At 41.0% G+C, this 25,409-nt stretch overlaps 1 protein-coding gene across 1 annotated transcript; it reads right to left on the minus strand.

The window, feature by feature from the left end:
- Positions 1-9,960: 9,960 nt before the first annotated feature.
- LOC127430721 (asialoglycoprotein receptor 1-like) lies at positions 9,961-25,093 on the minus strand. Its single transcript, XM_051680720.1, has 6 exons — positions 24,748-25,093; positions 21,863-21,958; positions 21,315-21,407; positions 15,976-16,115; positions 15,769-15,878; positions 9,961-10,108 (listed from the first exon to the last, which is right to left on the minus strand). Exons 1-6 carry the CDS (start codon positions 25,091-25,093, stop codon positions 9,961-9,963), a joined length of 933 nt encoding a protein of 310 aa, XP_051536680.1.
- Between the last annotated feature and the right edge of the window lie 316 nt (positions 25,094-25,409).

Genomic DNA, 25,409 nt, shown 5'->3' on the forward strand with positions numbered 1-25,409 from the left:
CCTGTCCCTCTTCCCAGTCAGGTGCTGCCCATCCTTATCCCCGCTCTGCATCCGCCCGACACTCTTTTCACTCCGGTACTGTCTGACCTTATCCCCGCTCTGGAGCCGCCCGACACTCTTTCTGCTCCAGTGCTGTCTGAACTTATCCCCACTCTGGAGCTGCCTGATCCTTTTTCCGCTCCGGTGCTGTCTGACCTTATCCCCTCTCTGGAGCCGCCCGGCAGTCTTTCAGCTCCGGTGCTGTCTGATCTTATCCCCTCTCTGGAGCTGCCCGGCAGTCTTTCCACTCCTGTGCTGTCTGATCTTATCCCCGCTCTGGAGCCGCCCGGCAGTCTTTCCGCTCCGGTGCTGTCTGATCTTATCCCCTCTCTGGAGCTGCCCGGCAGTCTTTCCACTCCTGTGCTGTCTGATCTTATCCCCGCTCTGGAGCCGCCCGACCCTCTTTCCGCTCTAGTGCTGTCTGACCTTATCCCTGCTCTGGAGCCGCCCAATCCTCTTTCTGCTCTGGTGCTGTCTGACCTTATCCCTGCTCTGGAGCCGCCTGACCCTCTTTCTGCTCCAGTGCTGTCTGACCTTATCCCTGCTCTGGAGCTACCTGACCCTCTTTCCGCTCCGGTGCTGTCTGACCTTATCCCTGCTCTGGAGCCACCTGACCCTCTTTCCGCTCTGGTGCTGTCTGATCTTATCCCCGCTCTGGAGCCGGCCAACCCTCTTTCCGCTCCATCACTGTCTGACCTTATCCCCACTCTGGAGCTGGCCAATCCTCTTTCCGCTCCGGCACTGTCTGACCTTATCCCCACTCTGGAGCCGCCCGATCCTCTTTCCCCTCCGATACTGTCTGATCTTATCCTCGCTCTGGAGCCGCCTGACCCTCTTCCCTCTCTGATGCTGCCTGACCTCATCCCTGCTCTGAAGCTGCCCCCTTGGTTTTTCCCTCACACCCTCCCCTGGTCTGTTCCTTGCCCTCCTGTTCCCACCTGGCTTGCACTGCCAGTATCACCCTGGTCTGTTCCACCATCTCTCCCTTGGTTCACACTTTGCCTTCCTGCTCCTCCAGCTCCCCCTAGTTTTCCCTGCCAATTCCACCCTGGACTGTTTTGTTTGTACCGTACCCCTGCCCCCTTGGTTTTGTTTTGGTCAGTAGAAGGGGGGTAGTGTCAGTATCCTGCCATCTCTGTTTGGTCCTTTCTTACTTTTAAGTGGCAAAATCCTGACATTCTTTTTCTTTGTTGTTATTTGTATATTCTGATTGTATTCTGTCTCTCCCATGTGTTTCTCTGACCTGCCTGTTTCTGTTCGCTGGAGTCCATTCAGAAGTGATTATCCCTATGATAATTCCTTTCACTGACACTTGGCTGACAAAGAAAAAGTGACTTTTTTGAGGAAATGTACAGGTAGGTAAAATAGCTTTTCTGAGCACGTGCATAGAATTATATTTCATTAAGAATGATGATTAATGTTATGCATTATTATTATTACATAAAAAAATTATTTCTACTTTATGGATACTTCAGTGCTTATTTTGATCAAATGTTTCTGTCTTATTGAAGGCATGTTGTTTGTTTTGTTGACCAGACTGTAGAGAATTAACAGATGACAAACTGTCCAATAATCTTTCTGTTTCTGTAGGTTTCTGCCCTTGTCTGCTGACTGTGAAGAATTTTTTTTTCCAGTTTTAAAAATGATCTTCTTCAACACACAGATGAAAAGATTTATGTGCACAATAATTGTAAGCAAACTTTATATATCATTCAGTTTGGACATCAGTGCTGATACCGAAGAACTCAAGCTGCCCATCAAGTTCTTCACTTCAGTGTACAACACATCCTGTTGATGCTCCTATTTGGAATAAAATGCACCAATGAATCACACTCACTTAGAATGATTTGTATTAAAGTAAACAGAGACAATTTTGATTTTATGTATGTCAAAGTATTTAAAACTGGGATGTTTGATGATAAAATCTGTTCCTACCTTCGATGTGAAATTCAGATCTGATTGTCATATTGGAATTATGATTTTTCATCCAACTCTCCAGCGTGGAAAACTTTCTTTCTAGATTGGAAACTTTGAGCCAAAATGCACAAATAAACAAGCAAAAACACTATTACTTTTCCCAGCTTTGTGTAGTGTGCTAATGCAATCCCCTTTGGGATATCAAAGTTTATATGATCATAGTTTAAAGACTAAACTCTCTATATACTAATGCGAAAATCACTGCGTTTTATGACAAAATTATCTGAAAAGATTGTTTTGCTGTTTAATTGATGGTTGATTTACAAATGACAAAAATCATAACCATGACAAAAATCATGCAGACTGTTCCTAGAGACATAAAGATGCCCGTTTGCCTGCAACATGGATGACCTGCAGAAAAGAACATACACAATGAAAAAATTCAGATTTTTTTCAATGCTAAAATTCTGCATGTCCTTTATCAAACTCATTGATCTGCAAAACATTGTGTACTGTATCTCACCACATTTTATTTTCCAAATCACAAAAGTTGTTTTTGTACAATAACATAAGGTCATTAACAAACATTTTATAGCTCAACAGATGAGTAGTCCTTGTACATTCAAAATGTAAATATACATAAACAAATTAATCTAAAAAGTAAAAAGTTTCATGACATTTCTTACTGTTTGAATGTACTATTGATCTGTTTAGGGTTCACTACTGTTTTCACTATGAACAACATTCAACCAATACACAATAAAAAAGGATTTTATGGATAGCGAAATAGTCTTTTTATGGAAATAGTTCTTGTCTACCTTGGTTCCTTATAGGTGAGAAATAACAACCTGACTAAGGCTCTTCTAACTACAATTTGATTTGTAGTTTTTAATATAACAGCCAGGCTTTCTAATAATATACACCACATGAGTGCCTTGGATTTTTGGCTTGATATGTTGAAACCAGCAACATGATTCTCTGAGAGGTTAGATGAAACCATTTTGGTGTAGTACTGCATATGATCAACAGATTATCGATTACTCAGATTATGAGTAAATTAATTACACTAGGGGTGATTCATGCTATGAGCACGAGGGTCTGGGTTTACAGTACTTTCAAATCCAGGTAGGTCAAATGATTATTTTTTTTTTTTTTTTAAATAAACCAAGCAAAATACACCTGCATATCAGCGAATGTAAATAAGGAACAGGGCGTGTTTGGTTGCATTTTATTTAATTAATTCACAGGAATGGCGAGCAGGCCTCGGATAAGTGGTAAGTGAAGAGCTGAAACTTGACACTTGCGACTGACGTGTCAAATGGCCTTTATCACAGGATGAGGACATTTGCATCCAGACTGACCAGTAAAACTAAAACAAATAAAGACTAAAAAGCAAAAGGTGTAGCTATGAATGAATGTAGAAGTTAACAGAAATCCACGAACAGTGTAGGCTTACTATCCCAAAGAGGGCTGAGCCACGCCCTAGCATAAAAAAATCCCATAGGTTCAAAGCTTTTGTATCCTCTATAGTCTATAGCCTACTCCTCAAAATCATGACAACGTCCCGCAAGGCTTATTCACATCCAATGAACATTTAATAATCGCTGCAACAAAAACAAGAAACTTGATCCATCCAATCTTTGTCACCATTCAGTGCCTTATGTTTCCCCAGCGAATGTTGGCTTGAATGAATTATCTGATGTTATTATATTAACAACAACATCAACAATGACCAGATAACAAAGTCTACTGAGTTACAGCTATGTCTATGCACAGCATTCCAATTCATTATTGTGCTCATTTTTGTTTTTATAAATAAAAAAAGCCCTGACATTCTATCCCGGAATCATGAAAAAACTGCAAACTTTAACAGATGACTGTACACATTGACCTGTCAGTGGAAAAAGAAGTGTTAGAGTTATGTGCAAATCAAATATTTAAGTTAAGTTGGTTATAAACTCAGTTTAAAGGCTATGCATGAATGAAAAAATGTGTTTTCTTGTTTTTGTTAAATGGAAAAAACAAAAGTTAATTGTTGTAATGTGTTCACCGAAATGTGATAAATGAACGTATATTGGTTAAAATATAATGGCAATTATGTTGGCTTGACAAATATAATAGTAAAACAAACTAAAACATGTTGCCCATTTCATTCAAGTGTTAAAAGTCAAGTTCCTGGGGGCCTGGGTAGCTCAGTGAGTAAAGATGCTGACTACCACCCCTGGAGTCATGAGTTTGAATCCAGGGCGTGCTGAGTGACTCCAGCCAGGTCTCCTAAGCAACCAAATTGGCCTGGTTGCTAGGGAGGGTTGAGTCACATGGGGTAACCTCCTCGTGGTTGCTATAATGTGGTTCTTGCTCTCGGTGGGTGCCGCAGAGAATAGCATGAAGCCTCCACACGTGCTATGTCTCCATGGTAACGCGCTCAGCAAGCCACGTGATAAGATGCGTGGATTGACATCTCAGATGTGGAGGTAACTGAGATTCATCCTCCGCCACCCAGACTGAGGTGAGTCACTACACCACCACAAGGACTTAGAGCGCATTGGGAATTGGGCATTCCAAATTGGGGAGAAAAAAGGGAGGAAAAAAAAAAGGGAAGTTTCTTCTTTAGAATGAGTAATAAATTTAATTTAATATTGTAAATCTAACAAACCTTTCCGAAATGCTGTCTTTTGTTCACATTCCATCTCCATTTTCATGATATTTTCAGGACTTTCAGTTTTGTGAAATAGCAACATGGGAAATTTTTTTACAGTCACTTGCTTCTTAGTAAGGATCTAAAAAACACGTCATGAACGTTGTTCATGAAACAATGTCCTTTGAATAACAGTAGAATGGTGAACTTAGGCATGAAATATAGACAGCACTTTCAGTTCCATATTCCAAAGAATATGTACTGCTTCCATAATATAATGTACCCTTTTTCAAGTTGCTTTGGAAAGAAAGTAAGAAATACAGAATCTTTATACATTTACATTTACATTTATTCATTTGGCAGACACTTTTATCCAAAGCGACTTACAAGAGAGGAAAACATAAGCGAATCATCTTAGGAGACAGTGGTATAAAAAGTGCTGTATTACAAAGTATCACTAGCATCATAATAGTATTCAAAATAGAATAAAGTGCAACAGAAATATATATATATATATATATATATATATATATATATATATATATATATATATATATATTTTATTTTATTTTATTTTTTTATGAATACATCCAAAAACAATATAAGAAGGTTGTTGACAAAAGTCACAATTACACAAATGCATTAACAGGAGAGAGTCTGTGCTGTATGAGACAGCTATAAAATGATCACATTGATATTACAGCTGTTAAAATATCAGTAAAGTTCCAAATCTAAATTCTGATTGGATAAGCTGCGTCACGCTGTGTTTTGTTTGTTTTTGTTTCTGTTTGTTTTTTGCACTGTAGTCAGTCTTTACAGGCAAGAAAAGTCACAGCAGTCTTGTGCTGCAAATAGAGCTCACAATGGGCAATCACAAATTTGCATGCTAAATGCAGTCACAGATTTTTAGGGGGGCTGATATTCAATTAGAGTGGGCTGAAGCCCCCCTAAATAGGGTCTAGCAACACCTATGAGCTGCGTTTCAAAATGTCGTAAAATGACTATAAATGCACACCTGTGACTGCGAAATCTATATTAATGCACCAAATTTCTGCACTGTTTGACAACCCTAAACAGGATAGGAAAACTATATTAATTGTTGGAAGAATTGTTTATTCAGATAATTATCAATGATAATTCAAAGATATAACGGTCTACCAGTGGCAGCTCAGCGGTTAAGGCTCTGGGTTACTGATCAGAAGATCAGGGGTTCAAGCCCCAGCACTGCTAAGATGCCACTGTTGGGCCCTTGAGCAAGGTCCTTAACCCTATCTGCTCCAGGGGTGCTGTATCATGGCTGACCCTGCACTCTGACCCCAGCCTAGCTGGGATATGTGAAAAAGAAGAATTTCACTGTATATGTGCAAAATGTGTGATAAATAAAAGAAAATTATTAATTAATTAATTATAATTATTACCAGAGGGGGTATGACCTCCAGAGGCCTCCCACAGAGACAACCCTGTACCTTTAAATTCACAAAATTGAACTGTATGGGCAAACCAACTGAGCAAGCAGTTGTCATAACTCTTTCTAGTTCTGCTAGAGTTATTTGGAAGAAATAGGGACTACTTCACCAAGGTACATTCATAAAGCAATTTTGTTGCATTATCCACTGATTAAAAACCAACAATTCCCTGATTAGGTGTAACAGTCATGGGCCTTACTGGTGTAACCCTTCTCAAAGTGCCAAGTTTAAAAGTTAATGAAATTTGAGAGCTACTGAGAAGGTTAAGATTATGAGTGAATAACTTCAATTTTGTTGTGTTTCTCACAAAAAGCTATATTATAGCTTCAGAAGACTTCGAACCAATATAGTGTATAAATTATATGGACTACTTTACAGAGCTATTTTCTGTGATATTTAGATGCTGTTGACAGTTTTATTTCTCTCATATTAAAACTACAGTTGAGCTGAGGTGGCACTTTCAATATAACCAAAATATACTGAGCTTGGGAAATGAAAGTAATTCCTAAGAAAAACTGGTATTCACATTTTTAAATGAACCATCAAGTTAGCTGAGAGAATGCACAGAGTGTCCAGAGCTAATAGTTAAAGGGAATGTTCAAGGGGCAATACAAGCTGTAGCATAACCTCCTGAGACCCCCGAGTGACTGCTGTGTGCATTTTCCATTTCCCGTTTTAATTTGTAACTAGTAGCACTTAATAAATAAGCAAATAATAATAATAATTCTAGAGCAAATAGTTTTCCTAAAAATGCATGTCCACATATGTGGACAACAAGACGATTTTGTGAAATTTGAAATAACACTAAGCTATAGAAAGTCCGATTTTTTTCACCAAATTGTTTATTATGTTTCCAGGAGTGTTGGTTATTCATGTTTTTGAGACGTTACAGACATTACAGCTGATTTTCTGTAAAGCTGAATAATTCATTCATATTCAAAATATCCAGCATCATCCAATCACTGCCAACCATGTTAAAATAAATACAATTATAAAATTCTGAATCTATGTACTGATTATCTTTGTCCCATGTCTGTCAAACTTGTTAAGTTGTCCAAACATCATCTGCAGCCTGAAACTGATCTTTTGTTCGGATTTTAGGAGTGAATGCACTTAGCTGCATAGAGAGCTATAGGATGCTCCCTTGCTCACTATTTAGTGAATGACTTACCCTCCAGTGTGCTGTCTATCTACACTGGTCTCAGAACAGTTCAAAATGCTCCTTATTTTCATCCTAACTCCATATAAACCTCTGAAAGCAACATTTTTCAGCTTTTAAATTAATACATTTATTCTCAAAGTGAAAATGCACAGTAAATATAACGTAATGCATTTACTAATGTTAGTGAATAGAATCGTATTGTACAGTGATAAAATAAAATATAACAAAATGTATATTAAAATGAAGCTAAATGACCCATAGATGTGTTAGAAATGAAAGTTATCCAAATAACTTACATGTTTTTTCTACTTTTGAGGAAATGCGGTGCCAGTGTACACATACAGTATGTGGACATCATGTTCATCAGTGCTCTGACGTGCGACAACATGTAATCCATATGACTCCAGTGATTAAATCGTTATCTTCAGAAGTGATATGATAGGTGTGGGTAAGAAATGGATCAATATTTAAGTTCTGTTGTACTATAAATTCTCCTCCTTGCCTAGTAGGTGGGCAAAGAATGTGAATTGCCAAAAACAAAAGAAAAAGAATGTCAAAGTAAAAGTGAAAGTGAAAGTGGAGATTTATAGTAAAAAAGGTTTATATGTTTGCGATGATGCTCACATAAGGGGCGGAGCATCAAGCAACATCTGCCAATAGATTGGTGTGAATCGAAAGAGCTTCAGAGATCGTCACTCCTGGGAGGAGCTTCCCAAAGCGTCAGCTATTTTATGCAGTGTCTCCTTTCAGGGGACCAAGTTTACAGATTTAACCCGAGCATTTTCCTAGAGTAACCATTGTTTAATCATGTTATCTGTACAAGTAAAACCAAAGTTACCTCAGAATTAACCATGGTTAACTACAGTCATGGTTACTATAGTAAAATCATGGTTTCCACCAAAATAAAAAAAATAAAATAAATCCCTCTCCTTTTGGGTTGGCACAAAACATGTTTTAAAAGTGAAATGTCATAGTTTATATTTCATGTTTGTATCTATCAAATTAAAGGTATATGAATTACAAACTTACCGTCACAGGTTTGAAATAGTATAGCACTTAAGGGTTTATAATAACAATAAATAACTTTGCAAGGCTTTAAGTAACCACATATTTTAGAATCGGGGTAATAGTTTAGAATCGGCCATTAAACCCCCATATTTGTTGAGTTCGAATCTGAATGGTTCCACAATGTCTATGGCGGTTTACGGTCCTACATTCTAGAAGAAAAGGTTCTGTTTAGAACCCAAAAGGGTTCTATCACATGTTTTATATTTGGAACCCCTAAAAGGTTCTACTAAGGTTAGGTTTAGGGTTAGATTTAGGCACAATAAATGCTGTTTGTAAATGTCGCGTGCGGCTCTAAACTTTGTTTTCCTTAAATGACCATGTGAATTAAATTGTTCATATAGACCTCCTATAGGCCTATTATCTATAAGAAAGTTAAATAATCATAAAAACACTATTTAGTAAAGCATTTTTAATAGTTTGTATTCACAATAACAAAAGCAATAATTAACACACAGGGAGGCAAACTGCTCACCTTTCAGTTAGTCACCTTTTCTGAAGCTAATTTGGCCAAATTGTTTGGTAACATTTTATATATTTTTTTCTTATTATTAAAATGACTGGAAAGAGTTACTTTAGGACTACACACACACTCACACACACACACACACACACACACACAAACAAAAAAGCTTTAAAATCCAACAAAAATCTTTAAATCCAACAATCGAATCAACTGAAAATATACATTTGGAACACCTGCGGACTTTATCACCTTTTTCACCTCTCGTGAGTTACCCTGAACACAATAGTTATATCAATTAATGAATCCACAGATTTATAATACTAAAAGTCAAATTAGTAGTAATATTATTTATATCAAAATCATAAAAATGTAATAATTCGGGGGGCCTGGGTAGCTCAGTGGTAAAGACGCTGGCTACCACCCATGGAGTTCACTAGTTCAAATCTTAGGGTGTGCCGAGTGACTCCAGCCAGGTCTCCTAAGCAACCAAATTGGTCCAGTTGCTAGGGAGGGTAGAGTCACATGGGGTAACCTCCTCATGGTCACTATAATGTGGTTCGCTCTCGGTGGGGCACGTGGTGAGTTGTGCGTGGATGCTGCGGTGGATAGCGTGAAGCCTCCACACATGCTATATCTCCGTGGTAACGCACTCAACAATCCACGTGATAAAATGCGCAGGTTGATGGTCTCAGACGCAGAGGCAGCTGAGATTCATCCTCCGCCACCCAGATTGAGATGAGTCACAACGCCATCATGAGGACTTAAAGCACATTGGGAATTGGGCATTCCAAATTGGGAGAAAAAGGTGGGAAAAAAAATCAACATTAACCATAAGTTACATTTTTAACCTTAATTAATAAATTAGAATCGTCCATGAAAAAAATCCCAATTTGAGATTGAATCTGAACATTGGTGTTTCCACAATGTCTATGGCAGTTTTCCTGAGAATGGGCCTCTCTAGGAAACATGAAGAGAGCAGAGAACTCTTTGCTAAAATTGTTTTATTTGTATTAGTGGGGTAAATAAAAGTAAAGGCAGAGGGTTGATGGACTTGATTGAGCTTTCTTACACATGGTAATAATAGCACTAACTGCCATTTACTGTAGTAAAGTACTGGAAACACAACATGACAGTACTGAACTAGTGAAATTGGTATAAAAAGACATTTCACATTTCCTTGCAAGTTTCAGCACATCACAGCTTTTTGTCAGGTCCACTTTTGCTTTTTGCAGATATACTTCATTTCGACAGAGCAGCGGTTGTCATTCAGTTTCTCATATGATATTTGTCCACAGTCCTCTCCTCCTCCCAGACCATGTTCGGTCCAGTCATCTGGCTGCCCAGTATTCCAGTGACTGTAATCATAATGACATTTTTATTTTTATACTTGTATTACAATACGGCAATGAAGGCCCCGTAGAGCTGCACAGCTGCACAGCTGAAGACCTTCATAATGGATGAATGGGGGAAAATTCCACTTGATAAACTTAAACTTGTGTCTTCAGTGCCCGAACGCTTAATACATGTTATAAGAAGAAATTATGTTACATAGTGGGAAACACTCGACTGTCACAACTGTTTTGGAGCATGTTTAAAATTCTGAATACAAGTCAAAATGTAAATTCACTCATTATAATGGAAACTGAGGCGTGTACATACTGTATATCCCAAATTTTATTGGCCATTCAAGGGTGAAATTACAGGCTGTTGGTAGTCAATTCATGTTTTTAGAATATGTCAGCACTTGTTCCAAAGAAAATGCACACAAAATTTCACTTTCTCTTCACTGCTTGGATCCCTTAAAAATGCAACACTGAAGAGTGGACAAGAAAAGTGCCTTAAAAATGGTCTTCTAGTAGTACTGTTCACAAAAAGCTCTGTATGTCCATATAATGCAAGTGAATGGTGATGAGGCCTTTGAAGCTCTGAAGCATAAACATAATCTATAAGACAGTGGTTTAATCAGACTCTTCTGAAGCAATCCAGTTGGTTTTGGGTGAGAACAGACCAAAGTGTAACTCCTTTTTCACTGTTTATCTCAGAACCCTTCTAGGTACATCTTGACAGCAGTGTCCTTGGCGATCATGATTTCAAGCTTAAGTGAAAAAGGAGTTATATTTTGGTCTGTTCTCACCCAAAACCAACTGAATCACTTCTGGAGTCTGATGGGTTATGTTTATGCTGACTTTATTTGCTTTGTGGAGCTTTGAAAGGCCTGATCACCTTTCACTTGCATAGAATGGACCTACAGAGCTGAGATATTCTTCTAAAAAAATCTTTGGGTTAGGGTTGTAACCTTGGTTCTCTGAGGGAGATAAGATAAACATCTCACTATGGGGACACGCCTCTTGCGTGGTCATCCATGAAGCCCTATGTAATCACGCCTAACAGGCTGCTGGCCAGTGCAACAGGGAAGCCAAAATTGGCATACGTTACAGCTCTTCTGAGCAGATGAATATTGGGCCCTCTGGTGAGATGTCTCACTCATCTCCCTTAGAGAACCAAGGTTACAACCGTAACCCAAAGTTCTCTTTCAGTCGACTCGTTCGACATCTCATTATGGGATACAGAAAAAGCCCATATAGTCATGAGAGCAGGCCTAACATATGTATTATTTATTTATATATCTGCCAATCATACTTTCAGCACAGCGTGTGTCAAAGATGATCTTGTGATATCCAGTTTATAGAACCTCACAAATGTGTGCGGGGAGGCCCAATCGGCTGCCGTATAGACATCATCCATGGAGATTCCTTTAAATAGAGCCCAAGAAGCAGCCATTCTCCTCATGGAATGGGCTCTCATGCCCCCTGAAAATGACTGTCCCTTCACTGAGTAAGCCAATTAAATGGCTTCTACTATCCAGTGAGAAAGTCGTTGTTTTGACAATGTGTTACCCCTCACTGAGTTTGCAACGCACACAAAGAAATTCTCGGACCATCCAAAAAATGTGTTTTACTCATATATGCTTGCAACGCCCAAAAAGGACATGAAAAATGCATTCTCTGGTGAAGCAAAAGGAGGAGGGTAAAAAGCTGGTTTTCCATCTCTTTGCATGAATAACTAGGTTTAATGACAAAACGGCAGGTTGGGGTGTAACTTGACCTTGGAGACATTTTATGTGAACCTGAGACATGCGGGGTTAACAGATAGTGCATGCAGTTGGCTGACATGCCTCTTTGTGGCCAGCAACAATGTTGTCTTATATGAGACAAACTTTATATCAGCTTTCTCCAAGTGTTCAAACACCAGGTAAACCTTAATAATGGAGAATGCTCTTGTCTGATCCAGCATCTCCTGAAGAAAAGAGAGACTATTTGTAACTGTGGAAAGAAAAGGAACTATGTTTTTCCTGAATCCATTTTTCAAATGTTTTCCACTTCATTTCGTACAGAGACATAGTGGAGCTCACTCTGGTGCTTTGATTAGCGAAAATTACATTTTGAGGCAAGCTGAGAGCACTTAGATTAGACCTCTCATGGGCCAAACCCAGAGTGTGATGAGGAGGAGGGCATGGCCAGGCCGTGAGGATGGACGCCTGGCACTGAATTATCCCAATCAGCCGAGAGAGGGATAAAGAGGAGCCGGAGATGCCAGTTCGAAAGAGAGAGAGAGAGAGAGCTTGCAAATGTGTGCATTCTGCGTTGGGTCAGGAAGGTCAACAGTGTGAGCGTCACACGAAGCAGTGTGTGTGTGTGCTGGCGTTATTGTGCTGAAAAGCACTTATTATGTTGTGTCTGTGTTTAATTAAAGTATTTTGTGCTGTTGTGCCAACTCCAACTGTAAGACATCGGATACTTCATATGCCACTGCCTGAACCTTGGATTTAGGATGGACCACATCGAAATGACTCTGCCAGCATCACCTTTGTCTATTGATGGACTACACTCTTGAAATGGAATACAAAGACTATCATTTAATTGCCAACAAAGGCCTTCATCAGCCAACTAACAAAGGACAATGCCTATATGTGAACTTCTGCAGTTAATCTAGGATGGACTTCAAAGACATTATTAGTCATTAACCTTAGAGCTCATAAAAAAAATACAAAAAGTTCTAAACACTGGACCTTAACACTTAGTTTACTAATCTTAAACCATGACATGCACTGCATATAAATGAATAATACTGGTATTATATTCGTGTTGTTTAGTCAGAGGGGAACCGGCCCCCACAGTGAGTCTGGTTTCTCCCAAGGTTATTTTTCTCCATTAACCAACATCTTATGGAGTTTTGTGTTCCTTGCCACAGTCGCCTTCAGCTTGCTCACAGGGGTTCTTAAAATTATTATTTAATTATTTAATTTTTATACACAATTTACAGTCATATTTAATCAAACTACACAATGATGACTCTATAGATATTACAGTTTCATTTCTTGTTAATGCATCATCTTCTGTAAAGCTGCTTTGAAACGATTTGTGTTGTGAAAAGTGCTTTACAAATAGAAATGACGACTCTTTTGTGAACCATTCACTTCATGAACTTCCTTCTTAGGGAAGATTGCAACACTGGTGCTGAAACCCGGGAGTTGGAGGAAGATGTGCCATCAGAGAGCCCTCGCCGCTGACAGAGGATCACGACGCCAAGGGAGTGATCGATTCGGTGGTGCTGGAGCAGTGTGTCAGCCGGCGGCCGAGAGGGACTGGTGAGGGGTCCAGTGCCATCACCCGGTGCAGCTGTCTGAGGACTGACTGGCGGCGTTTTTCTCTCTCTCTCTCTCTTTCTCTCTCGGTCTCCCCCATTCTCTCTTTCTCTCCCCCCATTACAATTTCTCTGTTCAGATTCACACCTAGGAACACAATCTATTGTGTTGGGGTTAAAAAACTCTTCTTTAAGTTCATTACAAAACCCAGAGCATTCAAATGCTGTACGATCTGGCACAAATTAACCAGTCATCGTGATAGGCTAAAATCATCATCCCCTGTTTTCGTAATGGTGCAAAGGCTGCTTCCACACATTTTGTAAAAGTGCGGGGAGCTAATGACAGGCCAAAGGGTAGAACCCTGAATTCATACACTTTCTCTTCAAAAGCAAACATCAGAAATGGACTATGTTGAAGACGGATCTGAATATGCAATTATGCATCCTGTAGATCGATTGAAGTGAATCAATCTCCCCTCTTTACAGAATGAAGCAGGGATTTTGGTGTCAACATTCTGAACTTGTATTTTCTCAGATAGTTTTTTAGGAATCTGAGGTCTAAAATGGGGTGGTACTATTTGTATTGCCTCTTTGAGGAGAAGTTAATTTATTTCTTCTCTCAACATTTTTTTCTTTTATCTCTGCACACTTAATTGCTTTATTCCCAAGAAATGTGGGGGTTTTCTCGAGAATTGCAACCTGTAACCCTTTTCTATTATGTTTAGAACCCACTGAGAGTCTGTACACTTTGCTTAGTTGTGCAGATTGGCTTTTAAATTCCCTGTCTCACCCATAGCTGGTCTTACAGTGGCCTATAGTGGTGATAACAGGGAACACACAGGGATCTTCTTCTGTGTTTTGTGGATAATTAATAGATTGATGTTCTTCACAGTTCTTACAGGGTGCTTGTGTACAACCATGCTGTGGGGAAGTTAATTTTTTCTTATTGCTTGACTGATCAACACAGGGGATGTGTGTGTGAGACAGTGCTCTGTGCGTTGACTGATCAACACAGGGGATGCGAGTGTGTGAATCCACTTTACACATTTACACTCTAATAGCCGCTTGCTCTCTCCTCTTCGCCTCAAACTGCTGTTGCATTGCCGCCACCACCAGACCAAACAAGCCCTTTGGGTCCACTGGCTGATCAAGAAAGTGTCTGTTATCCTTCTCCGCCATTGTGGACAAATTCAACCACAAGGCTCTCTTACCAACCACTGCAAAACCGCAAACCATGTACTGGGACCCTTGATGATAGCGGTCTCTCCCAATCCTTCATCAGATCCTCCATACAATCCTGGAAAGATGGAAGGGTCTGATGAGCTACCGGGGTGGTGGGGAGGAGGAATTTCCCATCCAGTCTTGAGCGTTTAGCAGCGGGAAGAGCAGCCGGCCACTCGATGCCCAGACTAGCCACTGCCTGCCGGCAAGCCTCATACAGGGTTGCATTCACCGCTGCTGATAGCTGCTCATCTGACCTGGTAGGGTTTTGAGGTGAAACCGTTTGGAACACGAAAAACACTCCCAAAGCAGTGATGGAAACCAACAGGGTCCCCAAACTCATCCGAAGGAGCGAGCAGGTCAGCCCAACTCAGCCTCGGAGGTGATGTTCCCATTGCTTTGGCGGATGTAGTCATGTCATCTCCCTGTAAAGGATCTCGACAGACCTCCTGGAGGAACAGCACTCTCCTGCGAAGTACTCCTGGTGAGTTTACTGCAATCTCTACAAGAGATCGGCATCAACAATGCTGCCCTGGCATGCTAAATGCTCAGGCAAGCTGGACACTTAATGTGTGGATCTCTAGCTGAAATACAGTAGAAAATGTGCATGCTCATGGGCAAGGGTGAGATGTCAGCTTGGTTTTGCCAGGCTTAGGGGAAGCCATGCTCAACGGGTAAGTCAAACAGCCTTTTGTTTTTGCTTGGTAAAGCATTTAATTTCTCAGTATGACTTAGTTTACTTTGCTCGACATCCTAAAATGAGTGGTAACTCAGTCTTTATACAGTTGAATCCAGCCAAATCAGGCACTAATAAGGGCTCGTAGTGGATGCCACGAATGAAGAGATGTAGGATGCCATTTTGCTATTGATTATATAGGGAAGGGGCGAGGCTTACCTGTTGCACTGGCCAGCAGCCTGTTTGGTGTGATTACATAGGGTTTCATGGATGACCACGCAAGAGGCGTGTACCCATAGTGAGATACCGAACGAGTCAACTGAAAGAGAACTTCATTTGTGTTCAGCAGAACAAAGACAGTCATACACATCTGGAATGGCATGAGGGTGAGTAAATGATGAGAGAATTTTTAGGTGAACTATCCCTTTAATCAAACTCTCTCCACATGCATAACACACTGTATTTTCAACTCACTCTTTGTTCATGGTGTAAGGAGTGCCATCCGCCCACCTCCACTGCCCTGTGTTCTGATCTGTAAGACCCACCCAGTAGTTATTTGGGATGGTAATATTGGACACAAATGCCTAGTGGGAGAGATGAGACTGAGAAATTTACAGTAGAGAGAGAGAATACAATATGCTAATTATACAGCAGGTGTGTATGTTTTAGTCTGTTACACACCCACTCCTTGTCATCCTCCTCTATTTTGAGTAGTAACGCCCCCTGCTGTTCACAGTAATCACGTGCAATAGACCAGTTCAGTTTATCACTTGAGAACAAGTTACAGCTGCTGAGATACGAGATCCAGCCAGATTTACAGCCTGAATTGGGCAAATCAAAAAAAAGAAAAGAGAAAGCCATGGAGGAGATACTTTATTGTTTATTGTCCAGTCATGCGGGCTCTTTGATAATTGTTAATGTTACATACCTGTCGTTTTGGCACACATCTTCATTTCAAGTCATTCAGAGCATTCATAACTCTTCCATCTGATAGAAGAAAACATCAAGACTGAATTATCAGATGAGACCTTGTATAACCTGCTACTAATAGACAGTGTCTTGTGAAATTAATTTTAACCCAATTATCCAGAAGTCAATAACAAGCATGTAAAAAATCATATTCTTTCAGTTATACTGTTATTGTTTGATTTAAGTACTTTCATGAGGGTAGAAATTGGTGTTCCATTACTTTTTAAAGCAGTAAAGACACAAATCACATGTTTTTATTTAATTTATATAATTAGACATTTTATATAAACTACAATATAACTGAACAATTAACCCAGCATGAAAAGTAGCTAGTTTTAAACACATTAAATCATACAATACAATCATACAACAATGTCATAATGTTGAAAATCTGTTGAGTTGATAAGTCACTTAATTTAACCATTTTAATAAAAATGGTGTGTACACTGTACAGTATACTGTATTATACCTCCTGAGACCCGAGCATGACTGCTGTGTGCATTTTTCATTCCCCTTTTTGATTTATAACTACAGTAGTAGCCCCTAAAAAAAAGAAAAGAAAGAAAAAAACTTTTTTATAGACCAAATAATTTTACTAAAAATGAATGTCCACATATGTGGACAGTGGGACTAAGTTGTGAAATTTTAAATAATACCAAGCTATAGAGAGAAATTGTTAATGTTTCCAGGAGTGTTGGTTATTTATGTTTTATTAGATGTTACAGACATACTGTAACATCATAAATTAGCATGATCAATTCTGATTCCAAGTAATTGCCAGCATCATCCAATTACTGCCAACCCTGAAATAAAATTATACATTATAAATTCTGAATCTATGTACTGATTACCATTGTCATATGTCTGCCAAACATGTTGAGTGGTCCAAACATCATCTGCAGACTGAAACTGAACTTTTGACAGGATGTTAGGATTGAATGAACTTGGCTGCATAGGAAAGCTATAGGACGCTCCCTTGCTCCCTAATTAGTGAATGACTTAAACTCCAGTGTGCTGTCTGCCTGCACTGGTCTCAGAAAAGTTTGAAATGCATTCCAACTCCATATAAAGTCTCTGAAAGCAAAATTGTTCAGCTTTTGGATGCATCCATTGATTGTCAATGTGATAATGAACAGTGGATATAGGATATTTAAGGAAAATGAACCTGTAGTCCACGCATGTGGTCATTGTGTTTAACAGCGTGCCGTTTCGCGAAAAATCGATGAAATTTAAAAAATGCCATATCGGATGAATCAAGAGACTCTACTCTTCTGACTCTGTGGAGGTGGAGGTGTGGTTGAGCATTTGTCCAGAGAGAGAGAAAGCAGTAAGGGTACACACCTGAGGAGAAACCGGTACTAGAAAATTTACTATACCAGGAGAAACCTCCGACCGCGACCCCGGACACAGCAGCCCCCATGCCTCTGGTTGCCCTCATGAAAATGGGGGCAGAAGATGATCCAGAGGCATTCCTGGACTTGTTTGAGAGAACCGCAGAGATCTGAAAGTGGCCGCGTGCCCAGTGCCGGCCAGACTCATTCCACTGTTGTCCGGGAAGCTCAACTCGTGGCACAACATCTACCAGCGGAAAATCTCCTGGTGTATGATGATCTGAAGAAGACCATCCAGCAGCGGGTCGGCCGCCGCCCTGAACAACACCAGCAACAATTTAGCTCAATGAAGCTTGATATGCCTGGCTGCCTGTTTGCCTTCGCTCAACAGCTCCATGATGCCTGACGAAAATGGCTGCTGGCTGAACACCATGACGCCAAGGAAGTCATTGATCTGGTGGTTGAGTTTAACCATCGTCTGCCAAAAATAACAGCGGAGTGGGTCCAGTGCCACCACCCGGTGTCGCCGGAGAAGGCCATCCAATTGGCTGAGGACCATATGTCGGTGTACCAGAGGGCAGAAGAGCCCTCCCACTCTCTCTCCCCTCACACTCTCTCCCCCCCCTCTCCTCTCACTCTCTCTCTCTTGCTCTGTCCCTCTTCTCCGTCCTACCCTGGCTCCCCAGGAATGCCCCACCGAAACCGGCTTCCTGTTCGTTGGGATTTTCCCTGCTGCCGGTGCCTTCTATAACTCTTCGCTCTCCCTCTCAGGTGGCTGAACCTGCTGTCACAGGTGTGGGTGTAATGCCTGGGCAGGCCTGCCATAGTTGCGGGGAACCCAGGCATTTCCAGGACCAATGTCCCGAGATGTGTCTGGGAACATTGGTCCGGGTCGCTGACACTCCGTGGGCTGCCCCCGATTGAGCCAGAGCATACTGAATACCGGTGAGTGTCAAGGGGAGTACACATCAAGCCTTGGTGAATACTGACTGTAATCAGACCACTATACACCAATGTTTAGTTCAAGACGAGGCTTTGGCACAAGTAAAAGGGAGAAGGTGAGGTGTGTGCATGGGGATATCCACAATTATCCTGTAGTGTCACTCATCATTAAATTTTGGGGGCAACAGAATAGAGTGGAGGCTGCAGTTAATTTTCGCCTCACCCATCCACTAATTTTGGGAACAAATTGGCTAGAATTTAAGCCTCTATTAAAGGGAATATGTGCGGATGGGTCCTGCGAGAAAATTATTAGATGTGAGATGTGTGATGCCTTGGCAGGGGAGGCAGTGCCGGGGCGGTCTTCGTCAGCTCCACATTAGGATGACGTAAGAGAGGGAGAGGCTTCGGCCCCTCCTGTCCTTAGAGGATTTTCCAAAGGGGATATCCCTCTGGAGCAGTCGAGAGATGAAACCCTTAGGCATGCCTTTGACCAAGTGAAAGTTGTTGATGGTCAACAGCTCCAGCCAAACATCGCATTTTCATATCCATATTTCGCTATTATAAAAGAGCAGTTGTATCAAGTGATGCAGGATGCTCAGACAAAGGAAGATACAACCCAGTTGTTGGTACCAAAGAGCCCTCGGGAAATGTTATTCCAGGCGGCTCATTAGAATCCGATGACGGGACACTTGGGGCAGGAAAAAACACTGAATGGCCCGTTTCTATTGGCAAGGCATTCACGAGGATGTCCACAGGTGGTGTGCGGCTTGTCAGTCGGTGAACCCACCAGCCACCCCAAAAGCGCCCTTACACCCTCTCTACCGCTAATCGATGTTCCTTTAGAGAGAATTGGCATGGACCTCATCGGGCCATTAAAATGAACCGCACACGGGCATCGCATTGTATTAGTTCTGGTGGATAATGCAACGCGATACCTGGAAGCAGTGCCTCTGTGCAACATTTCAGCAAGTAGTGTAGTAGTAAAAAAACGGCCTTCTCCACACCTTTTGGCTTACACCAACTCGTGACACTTCCGTTCGGTTTGTTCGGGGCCCCAGCTGTATTTCAGGGCCTTATGGACCGAGTCCTCAGACCGCATTCGGCTTACACCACTGTCTATCTGGATGACATCATTATATACAGTCACGATTGGCAGTGGCATATGCAGCATCTGAGAGCTGTTCTGAGGTCGCTGTGACGAAAGGGACTCACGGCAAACCCCAAGAAGTGCGCAATTGGATGGGTGGAGATACGGTATCTGGGGTTTCACTTGGGACACGGGCAGGTGCGTCCCCAAATTGATAAGACTGCAGCGATTGCAACCTGCCCAAGACCCAAGACCAAAAAGGAGGTGAGACAGTTCCTGGAGCAGGCTGGCTATTATAGAAGGTTTGTGCCTAATTATTCAGAGATCACCAGCCCGCTGACTGATCTCACTAGAAAGGGAGCTCCAGACCTGGTCCAGTGGACGGAGCAGTATCAACAGGTGTTTACACAGGTGAAAGCTGCACTTTGCGGCGGGCCACTTTTACATGCACCTAATTTCTCTCTTCCATTTGTTTTACAGACGGATGCTTCCGACAGGGGGCTTGGGGCGGTGCTCTCACAGGTGGTGGAGGAGGAGGAGCGGCCGGTGCTGTACATTAGTCACAAGCTATTGCTGAGAGAGACTAAGTACAGCACCATTGAGAAGGAATGTCTGGCCATCAAATGGGCCATTCTCACCCTCCTATATTGGGGCAGGCCTTCACCATCTGTTCTGACCAAGCATCACTCCAGTGGCTCCACCGCATGAAGGATGCTAACCATGGATCACCCGTTGGCATATAGCTTTACAGCATTTTAAGTTCGAGGTGGACCACAGACCAGGGGTGTGGATGGCTGTTGCTGACTTCCTCTCCAGAAATGTGTGTGTGTGTGTGGGGGGGGGGGGGGGTACAGGCCGGGTGGAGTTGGGGACAGGCCGGATGGCTCCCTGGCTTGAGTCGGGCGGTGGGGGTATAAGGAAGTGGGGGCGTGGTTGAATGTTCATCTAAAGGGAGAGAAATCGGTAAGGGTACATACCTGAGCGCTATAATTTCACTGAAAAGTGAAATTTTTGTTTGCATTCTTCAGTGTAAATTTGTTTGCATTATTCAGTGTAAATAAACTCCTGCTTCCTCCTTCCCATATACCAGAAAGTCGTTATAGACTCGTTATAGATTTTAATGTAAAAACTTAATCAGGTTTCTTACCAGATGTAGTTTTGTTGCTGTTTCTCCCAAAGACGAACTCAACAGAGATCTGCGCAATGTTGTTTTAACAAATGACTCAGTGCATCGAAAGTTTAACCCTTTAATGACAGCACAGAGTCTCCTGAATGATGAAAGATCAGTCGGTTTAAATTAAATTAAATTATGCATAGCCTATAGTGAAGACAAAACGTAATGTAAATGCATGTGGATGCGGGATATCAGGAGGTTAAACTGTATTCAGACATGTGACACAGTTTTGGTTGCAACCAGGGTCCCAAAAATGGCGTCATTTAAAATAAATAGAAAATAAATCAGCTCATATATTTACTTTCACCTCTCGGTGTGGGCGAACAACATGTAATGAAGGATAAGTATCTGATCTGTGCTTACGCTGCTTTGTTCCGCTTTTGGAGCATTTTCTGTTTAATGTTTCTCAAATGCAACAGAAAATTTAGTTGCACCTTCATGAAAATTACCATTTATTAGCAATATGGAGCCCTTTTATTGAGTTCTGTATTGTGTATGGCATGTGAAATCAACTCACCAGTGCTCTGTTGTTTAGAAGAGAGAGTATTTACAGATGAAGTCAGATCTGACACTGAACTCTTAACTACACTCAATGAACTGACCACAGACTCTATTACAGGAGACAAAAGACAAATACAGTATGTCAACAAGATTACTATGTGCAGATAGGTAAAATAGCTTTTCTGCACAAGTGTATAGAATTGTATTTAATTGAGAATGATGATTTGTATTATGCATTAACATTCCATAAAACTTACATTTATACTTCTTTGGATACTTCAGTGATTATTTTGATCAAATGTTTTATGTTTCTGTCTTACTGAAGTCACGTTGTTTGTTTTGTTGATCAGACTGTAAAGAATTAACAGATGACTTCAAACTGTCCAGTAATCTTTCTGTTTCTGTCAGTTTCTGCACCTGATCTCTGACTGTAAAGGGAAAAAATATCTTTAATACACAGATGACAAGATTTATGTGCACAATAATTATAAGCAAACGTTATATACAATTGCTAAAGACCATAGAAGAAACATTTAAATGTTTGAATGAGAAGATGAAACACACCTGCATCATGCACTTTGGACGTCAGTGCTGATACTGAAGAACTCAAATTGACCATCAAACTCTTCACTTCAGTGTATGACACATCCTGTGGCCGCTCTTGGAATTTGGAATAATATGCACCAATGAATCACACTAAGAATTATTTGTATTAAAATAAACAGGGACAATTCTAATTTTATGTATGTCTTTAACGATTTAAAACTGGGAGGTTTGATGGTCAAATCTGTTCCTACCTGCAATGTGAAATTCAGATCTGATTGTCATATTGGAATTATGACTGTTCATCCAACTCTCCAGCGTGGAAAACTTTCTTTCTAGATTGGAATCTTCGATCCAAAATACACAAATAAACAAGCAAAAACACCATTATTTTTCCCAGCTTTGTGAAGTGTTAATCAGAATCAGAATTAGATTTATTGCCAAGTATGCTTACACATACAAGGAATTTGTCTTGGTGACAGAAGCTTCCAGTGCACAAACAATAAAAAAAAGACAGAGATAATTAAAAAATTGAATATAAATAAAAAGCGAATAGAAAATATAAGTATATATAGAAATACACAATATGATGATATATATATATATATATATATATATATATATATATATATATATATATATATATACGCATGTACAAATACAAATCTGTTATATACAGATGCAAGGGAATGTAATGGCAGAAGAGGTAGGGTATGTTGGATAATTATAAATAGACTAAGCTGTGTTTTGCACATAATTATTGCTCAATGGGGCAGTTTTAATGGTTCATGAGATGGGTGGCCTGAGGGAAAAAACTGTTCTTGTGCATGACAGTTCTGGTGCTCAGTAGCGTAAGCCAGAAGGCAACAGTTCAAAAAGGTAGTGGGCTGGGTGAGTGGGGTCCAGAGTGATTTTACCAGCCCTTTTCCTCATTCTGGAAGTGTACAGTTCTTGAAGGGAGAGCAGGGGGCAACTGTCCTTTGTAGTCTTCTGATGTCTGATTTTGTAGCTGAACCAAACCAGACAGATATTTAAGTGCAAAGGACAGACTCAATGACTGCTGAGTAGAACTGTATCAGCAGTGCCTTTTGCAGGTTGAATTTCCTCAACTTGTGAAGGAAGTACAACCTCTGCTGGGCCTTTTTCAATGTGGGTCTCCTACTTCAGGTCCTGTGAGATGGTAGTGCCCAGGAACCTGAATGACTCCACTGCTGCCACAGTGCTGTTCAGAATGGTGAGGGGGGTCAATGTTGGGGTGTTCCTCCTAAAGTCCACAATCATCTCCACCGTTTTGAGCGTGTTCAGCTCCAGGTTGTTTTGATTGCACCAGACAGCAAACTGTTCAACCTCCCTTCTGTATGCAGACTCATCGTCATCCTGGATGAGGCTGATGACAGTATTGTCTTCTGCAAACTTCAGGAGCTTGACAGAGAGATCCTTAGTGGTGCAGTCATTTGTGTACAGGGAGAAGAGTAGTGGGTACAGCATACATCCCTGGGGGGCACCAGTGCTGACTGTACAGGTGCTGGAAGTGAATTTTCTCAATCTCACTAGCTGCTGCCAGTCTGTCAGAAAGCTGGTGATCTACTGACAGATAAAGGTGGGAACACAGAGTTAGTTTAATTTAGTCCGGAGTATAGCTGGGTTGATGGTGTTAAAAGCTGAACTGAAGTCCACAAAAAGGATCCTTGCATATGTCCCTGGTTTGACCAGATGTTGCAGGATATGATGCAATCCCATGTTAACTGCATTATCCACACACCTGTTTGCTTGATAAGCAAATTGAAGGGGATCCAGAAAGGGTCCGGTGATGTCCTTCAGGTGGGCCAACACCAGTCTCTCAAATGACTTCATGACCACAGACGTCAGAGCGATGGGTCTGTAGTCATTAAGTCCTGTGATTTTGGGTTTCTTTGGACAGGGATGATGGTGGAGCGTTTGAAGAAGCAGGGAACTTCACACTGCTCCAGTGATCTGTTGAAGATCTGTGATGATAGGGGCTAGCTGGTCAGCACAGAATTTTAGACAAGTGGGTGAAACACCGTCTAGGCCCTGTGCTTTCCTTGTCTTTTGTTTCCGGTTGCTATGCAACAGCTTAGTGTTCCCTCTGGAAAGCCTGCTGTTCCCCTTATGCCTGATGTGAAGAGAGAGAGAATAGAATAAAAGAGAGCTGCCCTACTTCAAACACAGCAACGCCTGGTGTCCCCTCTCCTTTCTCACTCACACCCTAACACAACGCAGAGACTAAATTAATGAAGAAGAGGGGGCCTATGGTGCAGATATCGCCGAACAAGGGTAACATCTTTGGTGCCGTGACCCAGATGCTGGTTTCTAAGTTGACTGGAGTCAGCTCTCTGGCTTTGAAGAAGTGTTAAAATCAGTATATCCTTTTTGATCATTTTAAAGTGAAAGCGTTAAATATTAATGTGATTGCTGAAGTGAACTGGGTTAATAACTTTTGAAGTGTTACTGTTTTTTAAGTTTTGATATTGTGACATTTGACATTGGTATTTTACTGTGAGAAATATTTGAATTTGTGTTTTTGAAACTATACTGATATTCTGTTGTCTGAAAAAAAAAATCTAACTAACTACTACAATTGAGACATTGACATTGCTGTTATTTTATATATATATATATATATATATATATATATATATATATATATATTGTATTTATTTTTTATTATTATTATCATTGAGAAAAAGGGAGCAAAACAAGAAAGATACATTAATTTACTAATTATCAACAACTTCAAATATTTACATATCTACAGATACCTTTATGGTATATTGCAGCTCAAATCTACAAACACTACACATAGTACACAACTGAAACTGTGTGTGTTGCACAGGCAAAAAAAGGATAATACCAAAGAAAAATTGAAAATAATGAAGAGCTCTCACGAAGACACTCCTTATCGACCACCTCCCCTCCCATTATCAACACTGAGACAACCTTTCCATGGCACTCCGTGGTTACCTGCAGACCAAGATGGATGTCAAAAATATCAAATACTGTCTGATGATCAAAATAAAGAACCTGTTGCTCAGGCTGCTGACAGGCTTTCCCTGAAAAAGTCTGTGAGGCCAAGGTTGTTTCAGACAATGACGCAAACACAGTCTGTGCCACTCTCAGCAGTGAGTTGGTATCAGATGGGCACAAACCCCACCCCACATATGCAACATCAGCCCTCAGTCCATATGCAAGCTTCAGCAAACTCTCCCTATGGGCTGCAAACTGACATGTCATCTTATCAACCTGATTCTCCACCACCTCAAGTCATTGCTGAATCACCCCCGCTAGAATACCTCCCCTTCCAGCCCCGATTCGAGCTCCATTAGCATCTGCCTGTAGACTGCCTGTTGTTACGTCTGCCTCCCCACCTGTCCCACACCAACCACTAGTACCAAATATATCATCCCACATCAGCATACAACCTCAATCAGCCCATATTCAAGGTCCACAGACTTCCCTCCATGGGCTGCGAGCTACCATGCTCCAACCTAGCCTGCAACCATCTGTAACAATAGCTTTTTCACCACAAACCCAGCTGTCTAACAATCAA

This window comes from Myxocyprinus asiaticus, chromosome 3, assembly GCF_019703515.2.
Source record: "Myxocyprinus asiaticus isolate MX2 ecotype Aquarium Trade chromosome 3, UBuf_Myxa_2, whole genome shotgun sequence".
NCBI lineage: Eukaryota > Metazoa > Chordata > Actinopteri > Cypriniformes > Catostomidae > Myxocyprinus > Myxocyprinus asiaticus.